General features: G+C 40.5%; 1 protein-coding gene across 1 annotated transcript in view; it reads left to right on the plus strand.

The window, feature by feature from the left end:
- The window catches only part of LOC111240426 (A disintegrin and metalloproteinase with thrombospondin motifs 10-like), a 44,216-nt gene continuing 25,729 nt past the window's right edge, over positions 1-18,487 (plus strand). The window contains exons 1-8 of the mRNA XM_022770440.1: positions 1-187; positions 8,801-8,940; positions 9,095-9,304; positions 11,783-11,951; positions 12,355-12,557; positions 13,774-13,857; positions 16,552-16,697; positions 18,116-18,159. Of these exons, the coding sequence (XP_022626161.1) occupies positions 85-187; positions 8,801-8,940; positions 9,095-9,304; positions 11,783-11,951; positions 12,355-12,557; positions 13,774-13,857; positions 16,552-16,697; positions 18,116-18,159 (1,099 nt within the window). The 5' untranslated portion in view covers positions 1-84. The remainder of the gene's footprint in view (positions 188-8,800; positions 8,941-9,094; positions 9,305-11,782; positions 11,952-12,354; positions 12,558-13,773; positions 13,858-16,551; positions 16,698-18,115; positions 18,160-18,487) is intronic.

Raw genomic sequence — 18,487 nt, forward strand, 5'->3', positions numbered from 1 at the left:
CCGAGAGGGCAGGAGACATGTTGGGACAGAGGCCTGGAAACCACTGCACTGAATTCAGTTACTATAGCAACTACTGTAGTAACCATGGAAACGCTACGGAGGACTGGTCTGGTCTGCACTGTCATCGTCATCATGGTTGCCATCGAGGTCGCAGGAGGTCACAGAGATGAGTTTGCTCAATCACAAGGTGAGAGGAGACAATTATAATTTATGTTTGTGTGTGAGTGTATGTGTGTGTGTGTGTGGTAGTGGTGGTGCTGGTGGGAGGGGTGGGGGTTGAGACTGTCTTTCCACTGCATGGCACTTCAAGGTAAAACAGTTTACTTGTATCGCTAATGAAGTACCGCTAACTTGCTGACAAACACTCTCCAATAACTTCTTCACAATGAAAACATCTCACCGGGTCACCAGTGGGACGCTTTTAATGTAGAGCAGCCACAGCAGGACAGATTCGGTTTGTATTAAGAGTAAGTTCACACAGCTCTGGTACTGCTGAAAGGGATCAATAAACAGTAAAATAAGAGTGGTAACTGAAAGTACAAACAGGAACTCAGGAGTTAAACAAACCTCCAAACCACAGTGATTCAGGTAGACGCGACAAAAATACAGAGACTCTACAAACAGAGATTTCTCTCCAGTCTCCAGCTCAGGAGACCAGCACAGTTGGACACAGCTTGCAGCTTGGCTCGGTGTGGCTTTCCCCTGTTGTGAGGCTGTAGTGGAAACGCTGACCAACCCAGGCCAGTGGAAACCCCCCCCCTAACTACTGCCTCTAAACCAGAACATCAACTCTGGTAGGGAGTTGAGATCTATCAGACTGACAGACTTGGACCAAGAAACCTTGTGTTTTACTGTGTTTTACATGAGATAATAATCCTGTGTACAACCTGTATTTTACTCATTGTGGATGGGACAGTATGGATTTGTGATATAGTAAACAAAGCGAGAGACACGTCTCTTTATGTTTTTGACTAATCAACCAAACGACATACAAATACAAATCAACATACTTCATCATAGTGATGCAAAATCATGTAAAAATATAGTTATAGCCATATAGAAATCACTGTTGATTGATTGATTGTTTGATTTTCAACATTGCCCGCAATGGCCTTATGCACTTAGAGATATTGACGGGATGGGTACCATGGTATAAATGGTATTGCAAAATCTCATAAAAATAGATGAATTTATTTATATTATCAGACAGTTAATATTGTCATATGGCTGAACCCTAGACCCATTCATATCCTTTTTTTTTTTACATTACTGTCAGTACCTCAACATTTTTCTACACCTAACTGAGAGACATGAACATGTTTTTCTACAAACCCTTTTTTTTCATTTAACAAAAGAAACCAAAGTGTTAGATGGTTTCTTAACACAAGCAGCTGTTCAGGATTTTATAAAATACACCAAAACAGGGAAAATACTGATTTCAGTCAGGAACTATTTGATTAAAGAACAGGTGAAACAAGGTTACTGTTTGGATTAGACTTTAAGTGTCAGACAGTTTTTGAAACTATTGAGGTGTGATTCCCAGCCCTACCTGTAACAACTTTACTGTTATACCTATTACTACACAGAGCTGTCAACACTTATCTAACGCTGTCCCTGTTGTGTTTAGCCTTAAGACTAAGCAGAGCAGCTGGGTCATATTGTAGGATTTCTGTTTGGTTACCTTAAGCAAAATGCAACAACTTAGACTCAATCATGTTCAAGTATCCCTACAGCTGCGAAAAGCTGCATTTATGGCAAAGAGGGATAGGCATAAACAAAGGCATATCTACTATAAAGTTTCCATAACAATTCTATCGTTACAGTGTAATAATTTTACAATTATTATAGAAACGTGTGTTCACCCTTTCCCACTAAAAAAACGCAGTGTCAGACTGGTGTCCCACCTTAGTCTAAAGCCAGGGTGAATAACACAGGTTGAACTTTTCAAACCAATTCAAGTTTAATCTCTCATCACTCTGTGATGTGTGAAAAGAGTTTTAGAGACCTTTGAATTAGACACACTATTAACCTTATTCTTTGAGGTCTCTATAAATAGTGGGGAAACATCAGTGGTTTATTGTCTGTGATCCTGACTTTATAATGTGGGTTGCTTTCATTATTTTCAGTCTTTTTGAGCAACAGTACTTTAATGATTTTTATGGTCAAGGTTCCCAGGGTGAAATCTGTTAGAAAAAAACCTTCTTAATGCTACCCATGTTAAGAAATTCACAATAAATACAGTTTTTAATTTGTATTTAATGTGAATATGTGATTATAATTTAATTTTGTTTTAAAGATAATCATGTGTTACATAGTTACTGTAATTGTTTTTATTTGTAATTCACATACACAGTGCTCAGATGAAAAAAAATTTGGCGAAATGAGCCACAGAAAACGGTTCAGGGTCTGACCCGGCTGTCTGACCAGCTGAGGCACGCTCCAGGCCTGCAAGTCTGGGCTGCTGAACTTGAACTCTGCCTCCACAAATCATGTTGCTGTGGCACAGCCACGTGCCTGCCCCCCCCCTCCTCACCTCTCACCACACAGTCTCTCTGTCTCACTCAAATACACACTGAAGCTGAAGCAACTGAAATCTCCTGAAGGCAAAGACATAAATTCCCTGAGTGTCCGTGTCTCATCACCCAGAACAAGGCTATGATTGTGCATTTCCTAAACTTAACCTCTGACCCCTCACTGCCATCTGTCTCCAATAGTCTGCCACGCTGCTTCCTTTAAATAACCCACCGCTCAAACACTGACGTGGCTCAATTCGTCAAAGACCTAAGGACACTTCGTACAGACATTTTGGCCTTTAAAGCTGAACTAATTGATATTTTTATTTTAAAAATGGATTGAATGACTATGTCTAATGTAAAATGGGTTGCTTGAAATGATGAAACCACAGAAAATTATCACCCAACACTGCAGTTTTTTTAGGTCATTGTTTTGATTTTCTGGCCAGCAACTCTGCACACATCAATTTTAGTTCCAGCAGCAGCGTTGTTCCAGTGAAAAAGCTCTGAAAGCCCATTGTATGTTTCCTGCCAAGCACCAAACAACAGGCTGACACAGTCTAACTAGATGATGAACGTAGTGAAGCAGCTAAAGAGCCGGATATTTTCTTCAGGAGTTGGTGGAGACCAAAACAGAGCTTAAAGAGGAATGAGTATTGGATTGCATTCATCAGGTGCACAGAGACATCACTATGAATGAATGCTAATGTTGTGCCATGTCTGCTGGTTGCGTAAATATGCAACCTTTTGCTAACAAGTTCACCACAACCTCTCAATAAGGTGATCATACAGAAATCTGGTGTTGTCAGCTTGTTCTGTTGTCCCCAAGGAGGTATAAAAACCTATTAATGCAGCTTTAATAGGACGTCATGACACTGAATTAGATCTTCCTTGTTTCCACACAGCATTGAAAAGGTAGATGTGTGCCACTATCAAAAATCTGATTTAGTTTATTTATCGTCTATAACAACCACAACAGTTCTATGTTGCCATGTGCTACTCTAACTGAAGGTGCAGCGTTAAAGGCAGTAACAAAGAGGCCTCAAATGTAAAATGCAGAGTTCTGCAAATTTATATTTTTATTCTGTTTTAAAGATTAATGCAATATTCACAAAACAAGAAACATCTTAGCAATACATTTTTTTTATTTTCCCTCTACTCTGACCTCTGGACTTGACTCTTGTCCAGCCCTTGGCTTATATCTTAACACTGATGATAACCCCTTTGAGTCATTTTTGATTAAAACTCCTACAACAGCAAATGAAATAATGGTAAAATTGCTAGAAGCATAAAATCTCTCTCTGGTTCATTTTGTTAGTGTCTGTGTGTTTATTTAAAAAAGTGTCCTGCTTGTCTTGTTTTCACAGAACCCACCAATTCAGAGAGCAATCGTGGTCATTTTGGTACACAGAATCTATTATATACTGTACTATATACTATACTGTTTATACAGTAGTTTGTACAGTCATTATACAGCCACTTATCTCAGTTGTGATAAAAAAGAGAGGCACACAGAGTGAAAGAGTGATTTAGTCTGGGGGCTCGATGGGTGAATGGACTAAAAGGAGACTTTGACCGTCCCTGAATATGTTGGAAACTGTATTGAGACCCAGCTTTTGGTGGACTACTGTAGCTCCTGTGTCCTACATGGCCAAAAGTATACAGACACTGGAATTTTACCTCCGTATCTGATTGTTGAATGTTTCATTGGAAACCATGGGCAAAGCTTTCAACAATATTTTGGACCATGGCTGCTGAGCTTTGCTCCCATTCAGCCACAAGAGCACAAGTGAGGTCCAATACTGATGTTGGGTGATAAGACCTGGCTCACAGTCACTGTTCCAGGGGGGAAGATTACTTGTTTATGGACCTGGCTTAGTGCATGTTTTTAAACAAGAAAGGGACCAATCCAAACTGTTGCAACAAAGTTGGAAGCACACTATTGTCTAAAATATCATTGTATGCTGTAGCACTAAGATTTCCATTATTTTGCGTGGCACAGTCCTCATAGCTGCTCATGTATTCGGGTAGTACCAGTAGAAACTTAAGTTAAGTCGGAGTCCAGCTTTCCTTTTTGTCACACAAAGTTTGTAGGACCAAAAACTTGTATCGTGTGTCACAGTCTCTGAAGGTGCAAGAATATAAGGGATTCATTTAAAGCGGTTATAATGGATATTTTAATAACAACAAAATCAGATGACTGTGAAAACAATGTGACAATGTGAAAGGGGGCGCGTGTTATAGTGAGTTTCAGCTCATTGTTTACATATCATAGCGTTGTTTTCGGCTGCTGTTTTTAGTGGAAAATCTCGAAGAATCCACTGTAAACAAACAGCAGACAATAACAGTTAGCAACTAGCTGGTGAACATAGTGGAGCATTTAGCATCTAAAGAGCCAGATATTTCCCTCAGGAGTTGGTAAAGACCAAAAACAGAGCTAAAAGAGAGTGAATATTGGACTTAAATTCTTCAGTTGGCCAGAAACATGACTCCTACTCTTATTGTAAATCAACAACTGTTTGCCGACAGGTTCTCCATATCAATCTAAAAGGTGATGATTTGACAGTGTTGTGTTGACAACTTGTTTCCACTGTCCCCAAGTTTCCAAAAAATCAGTTACCGCAGGTTTAAAACGTGAAACGTTAAAGTGTGGAACCAAAAACATGAAAAACAGCCGCAGAAAATTAGCTCTCAAAAGTATTTTGACAGCAGTGTCCACATACTTTTGAATGAAAGACATGAAAGACAGACAAAGTGAGAAAGACAAAATGAGATTGAATTAAGCTGCTGGTTGTGATATGCAATGTCATTTTAAAGCCTCCTTTCCTCTGAGGTAATACAAGAAGTGTTCTAGCTTTTAATGGGATTATTTCTTACTCTTGTTGTTTACACTGAATATTTGTAGATTCTTCCTCGTGTTGTAGTTGTTTCAAAAGAGGCAGAGCAGCAGCGTTTGGTCTGAGGTGCCATGACGGTGTGCCTGGGATGGAGGGAGGGACACTTTTCCATCCAGAATATTTCCTTCCACTATTTGCATTTGGTGATAACAGGACCAGGGTGATGCCCTGTTCATGGGTGGATATGTATATTTATCAGCACAGAGGCTTCTGTATCTCACTCTTTTAGCCAGGGAGTGTCTCGTGTTAAATTTAGCAAGCGTGTTTCCATTCTCAATCTCTGTTTGGCTGTATGCTTTGATGTCTACTCAACATTTTCAAATGCTGAATGAACACACTGTATTTTGCACTGTTGGTTACTGCAAGGTTGCCATTGGGTCAAGTTGCGATGTGTTGGAGGTAAAATATCAGATATGTACTGGGTAATACTCTCAGGATTGACAAGAAGACAGGGCAGGAATAATTGTGTGCAGAATATGATGCAAACCAAAACACATGTTGTCTTGTTTGTTTTCCATAAAGCTGGATTCCAACCAAGTGTATCAAGTGACAGGGTCACAGGGAATAATTTATTTACATGTACAGTAACAGGAATTATCCCAGACATAAATGGGAGAAACAGGCATCTTGATAGAAAGCAGTGGTGCAAACTCTTCAAACGCATTCCTCATTCGCCTTATTAAAAGTCATTAAACTAAATTGCTGCAGAAGGGTTGATATATGTTTATGCTAAAGAAATTAGATGAAATTTTATGTCAAAATAACAAGCAAGTGTATTATAACTGTACTTAACCATGCATGTAACCACCTTGTCTTCCAGTAAACTGTACACATGCAAATGTGATTAACACACCAGTTTTTATATGATGGTTTCATTCTGTCAGCAACAGACACTGCTGCTTTGAACGCTGATGTTCTGACATCTGGTGTGTATCTGTTACAATGGGAGGCAACATAAACTATCAGAGAAACAGTAGCATGATAATGATTTTATCAACTTCTACTAGTAAAGTCACTGTTTTGCTGTATTTTTAGATGTTTAAAAATCGATGTTGAGGACTACATGTGTCTTTTTTCCCATGTGGAGCAGACACATTTGCTGTGGGAGCGAGAGGAACTACTTGGAAATCCTGCAGAGGAGGTTTAAGTGGTTTTTGAAAAAGCACTTCCGCTCAAACCTTTAGTTCAAACTGCAGACTAATTTTTTTTTTTTTTTTGCTGGTTTTCATTAGTCCAGCAGTTTATTCTGTGTGAGGTCTGATTAATTTCTTCCATATCTACTTTATTACCCTCCCTTCATTTTCTCTCCAGGAGCTTTTCCTGTGCTTCAAAGGTAATGGTAATACCACCTGCCTGATTACTTGCTGCGGTTTGTGAGAGCAGGACGGATGTGTTGTGGGAAAAAGCTCAGAGCTCTTAGGAAGGTGATGCTTTGGAGGAAGTTTAAGGAATAGAGTCGATGGGATTTTGGTGCCAAATATAGCCAATATTTCAGTTAAACATTCTGTTGCTATTAGCAACTACTACTAGCACTTAAACTGCAACGCCAAGTGTCGCGGTCATCATTTTGTCAACTCTTGATATTGTCGTCTGTTATCAACTCTGTAACTGACCTCGTTGGACCATAACCTGTAGGTGCTACCTATATTAAAGTCATTAAGGGTTTCTGTTTCTGTGATTTTAGATGTTAGATATGTGTTTCTATGAACAGTTTAGGGTAAACCTACTAGCTAGCCGTCTGAGGCTAACATGTTGCTAATGTAACATTCTAGCTAGCACTGCTCTAGGGGTAAATTCACATTACAGTGGAAAAACTAGGGTTTTGCGCTGCACGTTCTGCATTGGTTGGCGCAGTATTTTCCACTGCACTAAACAGCGTAACCCAAGCTACAATGCTAATATCGTGAGCAGTAGATTGCTGCGTTTCATACTTAAAAAGTGCTGTTGTAACAAACCTGGTAGCCGCATCTTATTCAGATTTTGAGGATGCGGATATTTAGTCAAATTTAAGTCTTGGTCTTGTCATTCATCTTTCAGTCCTAGCAGTGGTCAACAGCGATTGGATGCGGCCGCAAAGTTCAATTAATTTGAAGCTTGGCATCTTAGGTTAATACCTCCAAAGTGAGTCGATATGTGAGAGTGAATTTGTAAATTCACTTTTGTTGTGACCAAAGCCAGACAAAACGGGTAAAGTAAAAGAAAGGTTTAGTAAGTTGTTGATCAGAACAGGGTTAGGAGAGTGAAAAAACAACAGACAAATAGACAAAAACTAGGGTGCAGGTGGGTGTGCAGGCCTGGTAATGAGTAAGCTTGGGAAAACACTGCTGAACAGGAATAAAATGGCAGGCTCTGAAACGACAGGAGTGTTAGTGGCTGACAGACAAAAGAAGTGAAAAGTTGCTTTCCACATTCTGTATAACTGTAACAGTAAGTAACAGTACCTTTAGTCCAAATCTTGTTAAATGTATTGCATGTTTTTCCAGTTTGTAACCACTATCATTGAATTGGCTGTGTTTGTCCAATACTGTTCTCACAGTTTGGAAAAACTGTGTTGCTTCCAGTAAAAACTACACAGGCCATCCTGCCTTCTTGAACCTTTACTGGAAGTTTAGCTCGCTTCATAGCTGTGTACCTATATAGTGAGGGAAGAAACTCAGGGACTCATTTACCATTTTTGAAAGGGGAACAAGGCATCATCCATTTTTGTTCTCATGACTGAAACCACTTGAACACAGGGCATATTTTGTACTAAACTTCCCATGTCCAAAATACAGTACAGCCTCACGAGTTCCATGTGAAGACAGCATTTGTAATTGTGCTTGCTGTTTATTCATGCCAGACCTATCCGCTGCCTACAGAGTGGTTTTTCCCGGTACAGAGCTCTCCAAGTCTGCACCAAGGAACTCTGATCTCTGGGTATTTACTCTGTGTGGGAATGGGCTGTTTCTCCACCAAGTGAGGCCAAAGGTTTGATAAAAAAAAAAAAAAAAAAAAAAACTGGGCTCATTTGCCGGTGACCTTTCCCCGTTAGTTAGCTGTTTGGAGCTATGTGTGTTTGGACAATAAATCTCCACCAGGCCCCGGCACAGACTGGGACAGACAGGAAGTATACAGTTTCAGGGTAACTATGGCAACATCCCTTTGGCCTCATGAAGGAGAGGGTACTTGGAGTGGAGGGGCCTTGTCAGCAATGGGCCAAAAAGTCAGCAAGTCTCTCTTTGCCAACTGGGTTACTCTCTCAATAAAAAGCCCTGTAGCTTTGTTCAAAATAAGTAACTCACAAATCCTCGTCTGTTTTTAATTAGAGTCAATTAGATTAAGCTGAATTTGGCTTTTTAAGTTAAACTGTGGTTGTGGTTTTATGCTTTCTTTATTTCTCTTTCTCTCTAGCTGCCTTCCTGTCCAGTCTAGGCCAGTATGAGATTGCCATCCCAGTACGTGTAGGACCTAATGGCGAGACGCTGGATGCCGAAATGCCTGAACACCACAGAAGAAGACGACGCAGCACTGAAGACAGGCTGCCTGACTCTGTATTATGCTTTTTAAAATTGCTCACCGTACTTTTCATTCTTCTTTTCTTTTTGTTTGTCTCATATTTATACACAACTTTAGATTACTCTTTAAACTACTTAACATTCCGACTCAAGAGCATTCATAAACTAAACTCTCATTTTTGCCTTCAAGCTCTTCTACCAGCTGTCCACGTCACGTAACAACTTCCTGCTGAACCTGACACTGCAGGGAGGCCTGCTGTCCCGACAGTTCAGGGTGGAGTACTGGAAGAGGGGTCGATTAGCATGGAGTCACCCTTACTCTCCCCACTGCCACTACATAGGACACCTCCAAGACCAGCCACACTCCAGCAAAGTGGCCCTGAGCAACTGTAACGGCCTGGTAAGACTGAACCCTCCCAGTCTAATCCACAGCTAATACAGTGAGTGAGGTCAGCAGCAGCACTGGCTCAGCAAATAAGGGATCAGATACGCTTGATTCCAACATCAAAGCATGAAGTTTTAACAAACCTTGAGTCTAAAAGCCGTAATCTTTGGCCAAACCAACTAGTGTGATCTGCTAAGTGAAATGATCTAGAATGAAACTTCAGGTACATCTGAACCTAATCTCAAAGGAAGGATTCACCCTTCGTCTCTTTTCTTAGATTTTTTAAAAGGTCAAGTTGTATCAGCTTTTAATGGGCATTATACTGTATCTTTTGAGGACGAGAAAGGGATGTTCATTTTATCTACCAAGAGTAGCCTCAATAGACCAGAATACAATTCAGCTACAGAAATGCAAAACAAGAAACAGAAACAAGAAATGCTTGTTCAGATGGTTGAACAACATGTACAACACCCTTCTTCCATACCTTTCTGTAACTTTTCCAAAACTCACAATCCAACATTATTGCCCACTCCATGCAATGATTGGTCAGGTGTGTGGAGGCAAGATAGGTAGAGGTGTTTTTCTGTCATCGTTCAAACTACTTCTTTTCTCACATAACCCAGCCCTGAGGCTGCTGTCATAGAGAGGGTTAAGAAGAGAGAGGAGAAGAGAAGAGAAGAGAGTAGTTCTAACGTTGTGTGAAGTTGGCATACTTGTTGGGGTGCCTGTTTTGGAAAGTTGTGGGATGCAAACCTTTCAATTCTGATGTCGGAAAGGTGTGGGGGGAAGGAGATTCAGACACTGTTAAAAGGTCCAACAAGCACTTCCTTTGAAGCATACTGAGGCCTTTAACATTTGCCTTTAACAAACAATGTATCAGGTTCTGGCATGTTTTCTTGAGGGTGTTCAAAGGCAGTCTGGGAAATGTAGGAGATGTTAACTGAGGCTGTAGTCGGCAATCAGGTTACAGGAGGCAGGCTTTGAGCAAAGATGTCGGGCTTTAAACTTCTGGAAATTTCAGCAGCATTTCAAAGTGGACTTGTTTAGCTTTTAGTGCAGCATCAACTCCCTCTCATTTACTTCCCATTCTCGTGGGGTCATCTCAGCACACCAGAGTAAAAGACTGGCATCTGTTTGTTGACACTTTAAAGTTAGTTTACTGTCTGACTCACTTGACTGGATATTCTGAACTGCGATGCATCATTTTGTTGATGCATAATTTTCCTGCACAGCACGGTGTAACTGTGTATCCTCTCACTCCAAACAGTCGGCCCCACAATAACAGTTGTATACACAGCTGAGGATTAGATGTGTTCACAAAGCGTTAATAAGCAGCACACGTAATTACTGTTGGTCAAACCAGCATGAGCACATTCACCAGTGAGCAGGCTGTGTGTCCAGAGGAGCATCACTAACTTTATTAAGGGATTAAAGGCACTTTGAAAGCTGCCGCAGTGAGTCGAAGGGAGACACTCGCTCTGACTGAGGCCAACACATTTGAGCAGAATCAAAGGAAGTGTTAGTGTGTCTCTGTCTCACTCTCTCATTTTTCTCGCTCTCATTCACTCTTTCATGCTCTCACGTGTGTTTGTCTGTATGTGTGTGTGTCTGTGTGTGTGTGTGTGTGTGTGTGTGTGTTCTGTGGGGTCCTGATCCTTTTCTCAGATGGGTCCACTATGGGGTCCTGATCCTTTTCTCAGATGGGTCCACAGTTCATCATCAGAGGACTCTATAAGAGGGACAGTCTTTGTAGTGAGACAGTGGGAACACAGAGCAATATGATGATCATGTTAGCCTTGTATCTTTAATATGAAAGGATCTCTAGATAAAGAATGAGTGTCATCTTTTCAACAGTTGGATAGTCTGAGATGACCATAGATCTTAAAGAGTTGACTTTATTATTGTTCACTAAGGACTTTGTAGATGCCAACATTGTTATAACTGTCAGCAAATTATAGCTAGAGCTTAAGTTTATTTTCATTATCAATTACCTGCTGATTAGATTATTATCACAGTTATTAGTTGTCATTAGTTACTACGTGTTCTCTTATTTTTCTTTAATAACCATACAGCATAACATGGTCAAGATCTGCTGCACTGAAAGCTCAGAAATTATTTTGAGGTCTCCTCCTGTGCAGCTTTTAGTTTTCTGAGCCATTGGCACGAGGATCCCTCAGAGGACTTCTGATTCATCTCTGTTTTACCTTAACTTGACCTGCTGATTTGTTTCTCATTTTTCTTTGTCAATATTAAGAGTAAAGGTGATTGGAAACAGGTTTTGTTCCTTTTATTGGTGGATTCATTTGTATTAATTGCTGTATTAACTTTGAACTTGTTTTATAATTGACATTAGGCAGTAAATGTCACTGGGATAATAAGTTAGGATTTAAACTGTCTTTGTACTGTAAAGTTTGTGATATTTGTATCATGATGGCAATTGTCCCTGTTATTCTATTCTATTCTATTCTATTCTACGAATCTGTCTTTCTGCAGCAGGGGGTGATTGTTGCAGGGGGAGAGGAGTACCTGATTGAACCCCTTGTCTCACCAGATAACCAGACCAGGACAGAAAGGGGGGAGAGAGCAGAGGGGCGCCCCCATGTGGTTTACAAGCGGTCATCACTTCGCCATCAGTACAAGGGCTTATCCTGTGGAGTCATTGGTGAGAGGGGAGATATACAGTACTGGTCTTTTTAGGAGCAGCAGTAATGTCCAGACTGGAGTAGTAAATACTCCACAGGCCTATTTGCATAAGAGCCAGCAGCAGAAGATTGTTGTGTGGTTGTGTCTGAGTTCCCAGTTGTGATTGGGTGTGACCAAGTCTGCGTTACAGGGCGTTGCTGAAAAAGCAAAAGTATGTTCAGAAAACTATGTTTTGACAAATAAAAGTTAAAAGAAAAAAATCCAACCTTGTGATGTTGGCCTGTGTTCTAGTTGTTCAGTAAAGTGTTTCAGATGATCATTAATCTGATGCAGTGAATGATTCGGCTGGAATGCTGCTGAGCTATTGTCAGGTCCTTCTTTCTACATGTGTTTAAAGCCTGAGTGTTTGTGATCTCTCTCAGATGAAAAGCCGATGAAGGGTGCGTCATGGTGGCAGCGGACACTGAAGACGCCTCCCCATCATGTTGGCCGTGGCCAGCTACCTCTGAAGCGCTCAGTTAGCCGGGAGCGTTACGTAGAGACGCTGGTAGTGGCCGACAAGATGATGGTGGGTTACCATGGTCGCAGGGACATCGAGCAGTACATCCTGGCTGTCATGAATATTGTAAGTTTCACAACACAAAAGATGTATATGCACAGTGCATTGAAAAGTCACTTTCCCAGCATCATTGGAGTCATCTTGATGACTTCTCGTCATTCTTGATGAATGACAGGGTGAAATCTCTCATGCATGGCAGAATTATTAAAAGCTTTGTGCCAAGTTTCACACTAAAAGATAATGGGATTGAGAGGATGTGGTTAGGATGATGATTTGTTTTTGTAGCTTTTCTAAGTTTTCAGCAGCAGTCCATCAGCCAGTCATAGTTTGGTGACTTGGCATTGTACAAGACAAAGGAACAGCTTGGAGGCAACTAAGAAACGTTTTAAAAGAGAAATTAAAGACTCAGTTGGAAAGAACAGAAATGTCTGCAGTAACAGAAATATGTTTTGCTGTGTTTCTGCTGCCAAGGATCAATCACATATAAACTTGTTATGGCATTTAAGTGTCAAAAACTGATTAAAATAAGTCAGATTTAGGCTTATTTGCATGAATACTGCTTAGAGACAGAAAAAAAACAAATGTGTAGATTGTTGTGTTGATTTCTCCTTGTGTATGCCACATGTTTTAGTTAGACAAGCTTAGGTTGTATGTCATCATCTGCACTATTTCTGTCACTGGGGATCACTTCACACACAGGTAATCACTCACAAACCTACACACACATGTTAGGAATGTATCTAATGAAGGGTTGGTCAGCTGCTATTGTCACAAACCAGGTTGCATCTGGAGTGTTACAAACTCATAGAAACCAACAGCGTCTCTTTAGTGGTGTGGAGCAAAGTGGGCCAAATTACACCAGTAATGACAAGTGTCACAGAGCACCTTTAGTGCTCGCAGTGTGTTTAGCTCTGGTCTTTTTACTGTTTACTGTTGGTTCTCTTTAATAATCTCTGGCACTTGTGATGTTGTGATGCACTGACTTTACAGCTCCTGTGAGACTCTCATACTAGTCTATGTTCTAGAGTGTTAGTGGTTATAACTTAAAATCAATCTCACTTGTGCAGCAGAAGACACAGATGTCCCGTTAATCCACATCGATTTGCTTTTTTAACAGGAAAATCATAGCTGAATCAGGTTGTTATTATTTCTCGAATAGTGGTAGTTTTTCATCCATTTTCAAGACTGGGCTTTGTGACTTGACTCTGCTCTAGTGTAATGTGCTCTTCTGGTGTATCAGCTGTTTTTAAGACTGGTCTATTCTTGTTTCCCTGGAGGTCAGGTTGCCAAACTGTTCCAGGATTCTAGCCTGGGGAATGCAGTCAACATTGTGGTGACACGGCTCATCCTGCTCATGGAAGACCAAGTAAATGCTCTTCTCCTCTCCTCTCTGTATGTCTCTCTGTGTCCTTGTCCATTACTTTTCTGTCCTGACTATACAAAACCCTTCCCCAGGCAGCATCTATGCACTCCTTGTTTGTGTGAAGTTATTGGCTTAAGTATCTTTTCCTGCACCACTCCCGGTGGACTGAGTGTGTAAATGCGTCCTGTGAATGGTGGCTGTAATGAAAGGGACAAGAGGATGTAGGGAGGTGTGGAAGTGGGTGATGGGTGAGGAAAGAAAAAGTCAGGGAATGAGGGGAGTTTTGTACCTGTCAGACAGGACTGCTTTGTGACAGTCAGGCTTGCTACTGTGGTGAACAGTGACCTCTCAGACCATTGACGTAATTCCAGTAATCTCAAAGTTAGATTTAGATGCTGATGGAAAACACATCAGTGTCTAAATCTGCTCTACCAGAGGGGATGCACAAAACCAAACGTTTTGCGTTTAAAGCACAAGAGAACACCATCAGGCTCTATATTCACTAGACTCTTCAAGGTCTGGCCCGTCATTTTACCAATAATTTCAAGCCACACTCAATCAGTCGGTCCACCACTTTTGTCCAGAATGAAATTCGACATAAAGATTTGAACATTCATGGCCCTCAACGTATGAATCCCCCTGACTTTCTTAATCCTCAGACTTTTCTTCTAGTGCCACCATGAGGTTGACATTTTTGTTTTATTGTGAAATATCACAACAACTGGTGGATGGATTTCATACAGACATTCATAGTGTTAAGAAAATTAATCCTAATGAGTTTGGTGATCACCTGATTTAACCTCTAGTGCCACCAGCAGGTCAGAGTTTTAACTTATCCAGTGAAATATGTCAAAATCTACTGCATGAATTGGCACAAAATTTAGTGTTTGGTGGCTCCTACAGACTTTGGTGTTGGTGATCCCCTGACTTCTTTTTGTTGAACAACTGTGAGGTTGATTTCTCTGGTTTTGAGTGAAATGCCTCAAGAACTATTCGATGGATGACTATAAGATTTGGTAAAAACATTCATGTTCCCCTCAGGATAAATATTAACAACTGTGATCTATGACCCATTTGGTTACATTTTTTATTTATCCAATACTTAAGTTTGTGACTTAATGATACCTGCAAAGCTAATGACATGTCCATTAGCCTCAGCTGTACTTTGTGTTTGGTGCTAATTAGCAAGTGTTAGATAGAAGATGAACTTGAAATACATACTACACATCAGCATGTTAGCTTTGTCATTGTGAGTATGTTCGCATGCTAATGTTAGCATTTAGCTCAATGCACCGCTGTGTCTAAGTACAGCCTTACAGAGCAGCTAGCATGGCTGTGGACTCTTAGGCCTTTTGTTCCTATGTTTATATGATATGAGTGAGTGAAAGGAGGTTAGAAAGGTCATAGAGTGAAAATCCACACCTGACCAGCTCATAGTTCAGCTCATAAAAAGTGCATGACCTTACCAGCATAGCTGAGCCTTCAGACTACCTAGTAAATGACCTTATTAGCCTGCCATTAACAGCATGTGGCGAGACAGTGTGGCCAGCTCTATCGTAATGTTGACCTTCTAGCGATCTGACAGATGAATCAAATTGAATAAAAGGGGCATTAAAGTGTGGCTTTGAGGTTTCCTCTATAGATGTCTTATTAGGGAACATTTATGATTCATACTGTTCATACTGCCCCAAAATTAGCTCCATAATTTACCGCTCGGATGTGTTCGTCATCTGAGAGATTAAAGAAGTAAATGTTAGGATCATTAGCGGTGTGCAGTATTAGTGTTGTTATTCTTACTCCATGGACCATTGAGGTTGAGGTCGGGGACAGGACTGAGAGTAGTCTGAGTCGAGTGGTTCTGTTGCTGGTTTCCAGGTCTGAAAACGGCAAGCTGCCCCTGGAAAGGAAAACCAGGCCAGCAGTGGGCCCAGAAATGAGGGACTGTGGGATGAGGCAATTACTAGTTATGTCACCACATGCATTCCTGGGTTACGAGTTCTCGCCAGCTGTGGCCAGCAGTGCACTCCTCCTTCTCCTCTCTGCACTCTCATAATACTAGAAAGCACCTTCACTCTAATCCTACATCCACATTAGCTTCTTTGATACAGTGGAGGGAAGTTTTTTAATCTTTTCAAGGCTGGAATCCCAATTTTCCGAGTGTGGTCTCACCATGTATGGCATACAATCTAATGAAATCACTGTCCACTTAAATCCATATACTGTATCTCCAAATTTGGTGATTTTTATTTTTTGAGATAAACTAGAGAATTAAGTGTTATTTTATGTAATGAGAAAAATGTATGAGCAATGAGAAAATTCTCTTACTTCTTATAAACCATTTAAAAACCCATTGGATTATCTGGAAAATGTAGTGTCACAAAGCTGAAAACACAGCTTTTTTTGCTTTGGAGATGCATCGTTTTCACAGGACAGAAAGACTAACATACTGGGGCAGAAAACAAGCCTGAAACGCTGCAATACAGGAAGAGTGTAGCTGGGTTATCATAGCATTGTTGGCCTATCATCTGATTGTTGAAATCTCCTCTTTGTTGACATTGGAGTAACCAAACATTATTAAAGTATCTTTGCAAAAGCATGAAATTGCTGTCGTTGTAATCCCCATTCTATAGAGTGTTGAAATATAAATATGTAACTTTATTTGCCTAATTTGCTCTTCCTTTCTTGGCTCTCTTCCAGCCAACACTAGAGATCAACCATCATGCAGGGAAGTCTTTAGACAGCTTCTGTAAGTGGCAGAAAACCATCCAACACCGGAGCAGCTATGGGAACGCCATACCAGACAATGGGATCGCTCACCACGACACTGCTGTGCTTATCACCAGGTCAGGCCACCAAACTGAAACACCAATCTCACATGAACAAAAAGTATTTTTAAAATATTTTTCTTTTTTATATGAAAAAATATAATAAAAATATATAATAATAATATAAAAATATGATATTTTTCTAGCCTGACTTAGTGTTTTTAACTCCGTCCACAACAGGGATTCTGATTTTGAAATACGTGTATTTTGTCTACAGGCAAGCATACAATTCAACAGAGAATTAAGTTTCCAGTGATACAATAATTGAACTCAAATAACTTTCTCAGACCTTTATGTCCATTTTCTCTGTAACATTACCAAATTACATAATTCCTTCCTCGAAACTTTCCAGGAAATTATTAGGAAATTGCAGACTTGCTACCATTTATATCACATTGGCAAACATTCCAAAGTGTGGCTGCACCACATAGCTCTGTAAAAGGTTTATTTATACAACTCAACCTCCTGCTGCAACTTCTCCAGGTCATTTTTGCAAATAAGAATATGTTTAGTCTGTTTTCCTGTTCATTCAAGGGTTATAACAGTGTTATCTCCGTGCTGATTTCTTACATTCTCAGCCCCTCTCCTCATAGGTTTTCATTAAGTTAAGTCCAAGAGAGTTGGCCTGTGTCTTGTTCTGTCTGGGGTGACGATAGCTGAGGTTGCTCTGCCCAGCTCGGCATCTGGAGAAAAAAGAGAGATCTGAGGAGGGAGCGAGAAACCATGACAGATTTATTTTTTGAAAAAAAAAAAAACGGTTTAAAGAAAATCGAGTGACACCCTGAGAGCAGGAGAAAGGGAGCAGAAATCAAGGCAAAGCTGTTTTGAATGTGACAGCGCTGCTTTCTCTCAGTTGTCTCTTCATTTCTCTAACTCCACTCTGTTACTGATATTGTTGCAGGAAAACAGACAAAACCTTGGTAGACGCATATTAAACACTGATGCTATTGACTGAGGAATGTGCATCAGCACACAGCCCAACCACGGTTTGGTCAGTCATCTGATGGGGCTTGTCAGAGCTGCCATAAATGCTTTCCTATCCAAACAGAATGTGCTACAAGCTCCTGTTGCAGGAGGTTAACTGAAATGTCATTACTGTTCTTTTAGTTATGGTTGTGGTGGTGGCTTTGTGAGAACATTTTGGTTTTACGATGGCACTTATCAAGCAGAGGATGGAAGCTGTCCAGACAGATGACACTACAGTGACCGTGCAAGACTTCCTGCTATTGTTCTTTTAAAACTATATCTATCTGCTATCACTGCTGTCCACTGTCTGTCCTCAAATGTCTCTGTGTATATTTTGAATGTACTGCATGTACATCTCCAGTATGTTTGTATGTGTCTGAAAGCATATGTAAGTGTGATTATAACATTCACACAATCTTTTAAATGATGCTGCTTTAAATGCCCTGGTTTATTTTCCTTCCCATCTGCAGGTACGACATCTGCATCCAAAAAAACAAGCCCTGTGAAACACTAGGTAACACACGCGCACACACACACACCTCTCTGTCTCAGGACTTCTGTTTGTCTCGTGTCATCAACATTTTTATTACCACAGCGTCAGTAAAGAGTTAAATTTGCTTGCATACCTAAGGAAACCCCCACTGACATAACACATTCCCTCGCCCCTAACCGTAAACTTGACAATCACAACTAAATGTCCAGCCCAGCCCAAAACACTGGATCAAAACACACACACTTTATTGTGCTTTAGTCTGATTATTTTCAGTCTCCCCATTTCCAGAAGTAAAGATTCAAAGATGTGGTCTGTAGTATAGTCGGGTTTTATTTTTATTTTGTGTGTG

Source organism: Seriola dumerili, unplaced genomic scaffold, assembly GCF_002260705.1.
Source record: "Seriola dumerili isolate Sdu_G_001 unplaced genomic scaffold, Sdu_1.0 BDQW01000002.1, whole genome shotgun sequence".
Classification (NCBI taxonomy): Eukaryota; Metazoa; Chordata; class Actinopteri; order Carangiformes; family Carangidae; genus Seriola; species Seriola dumerili.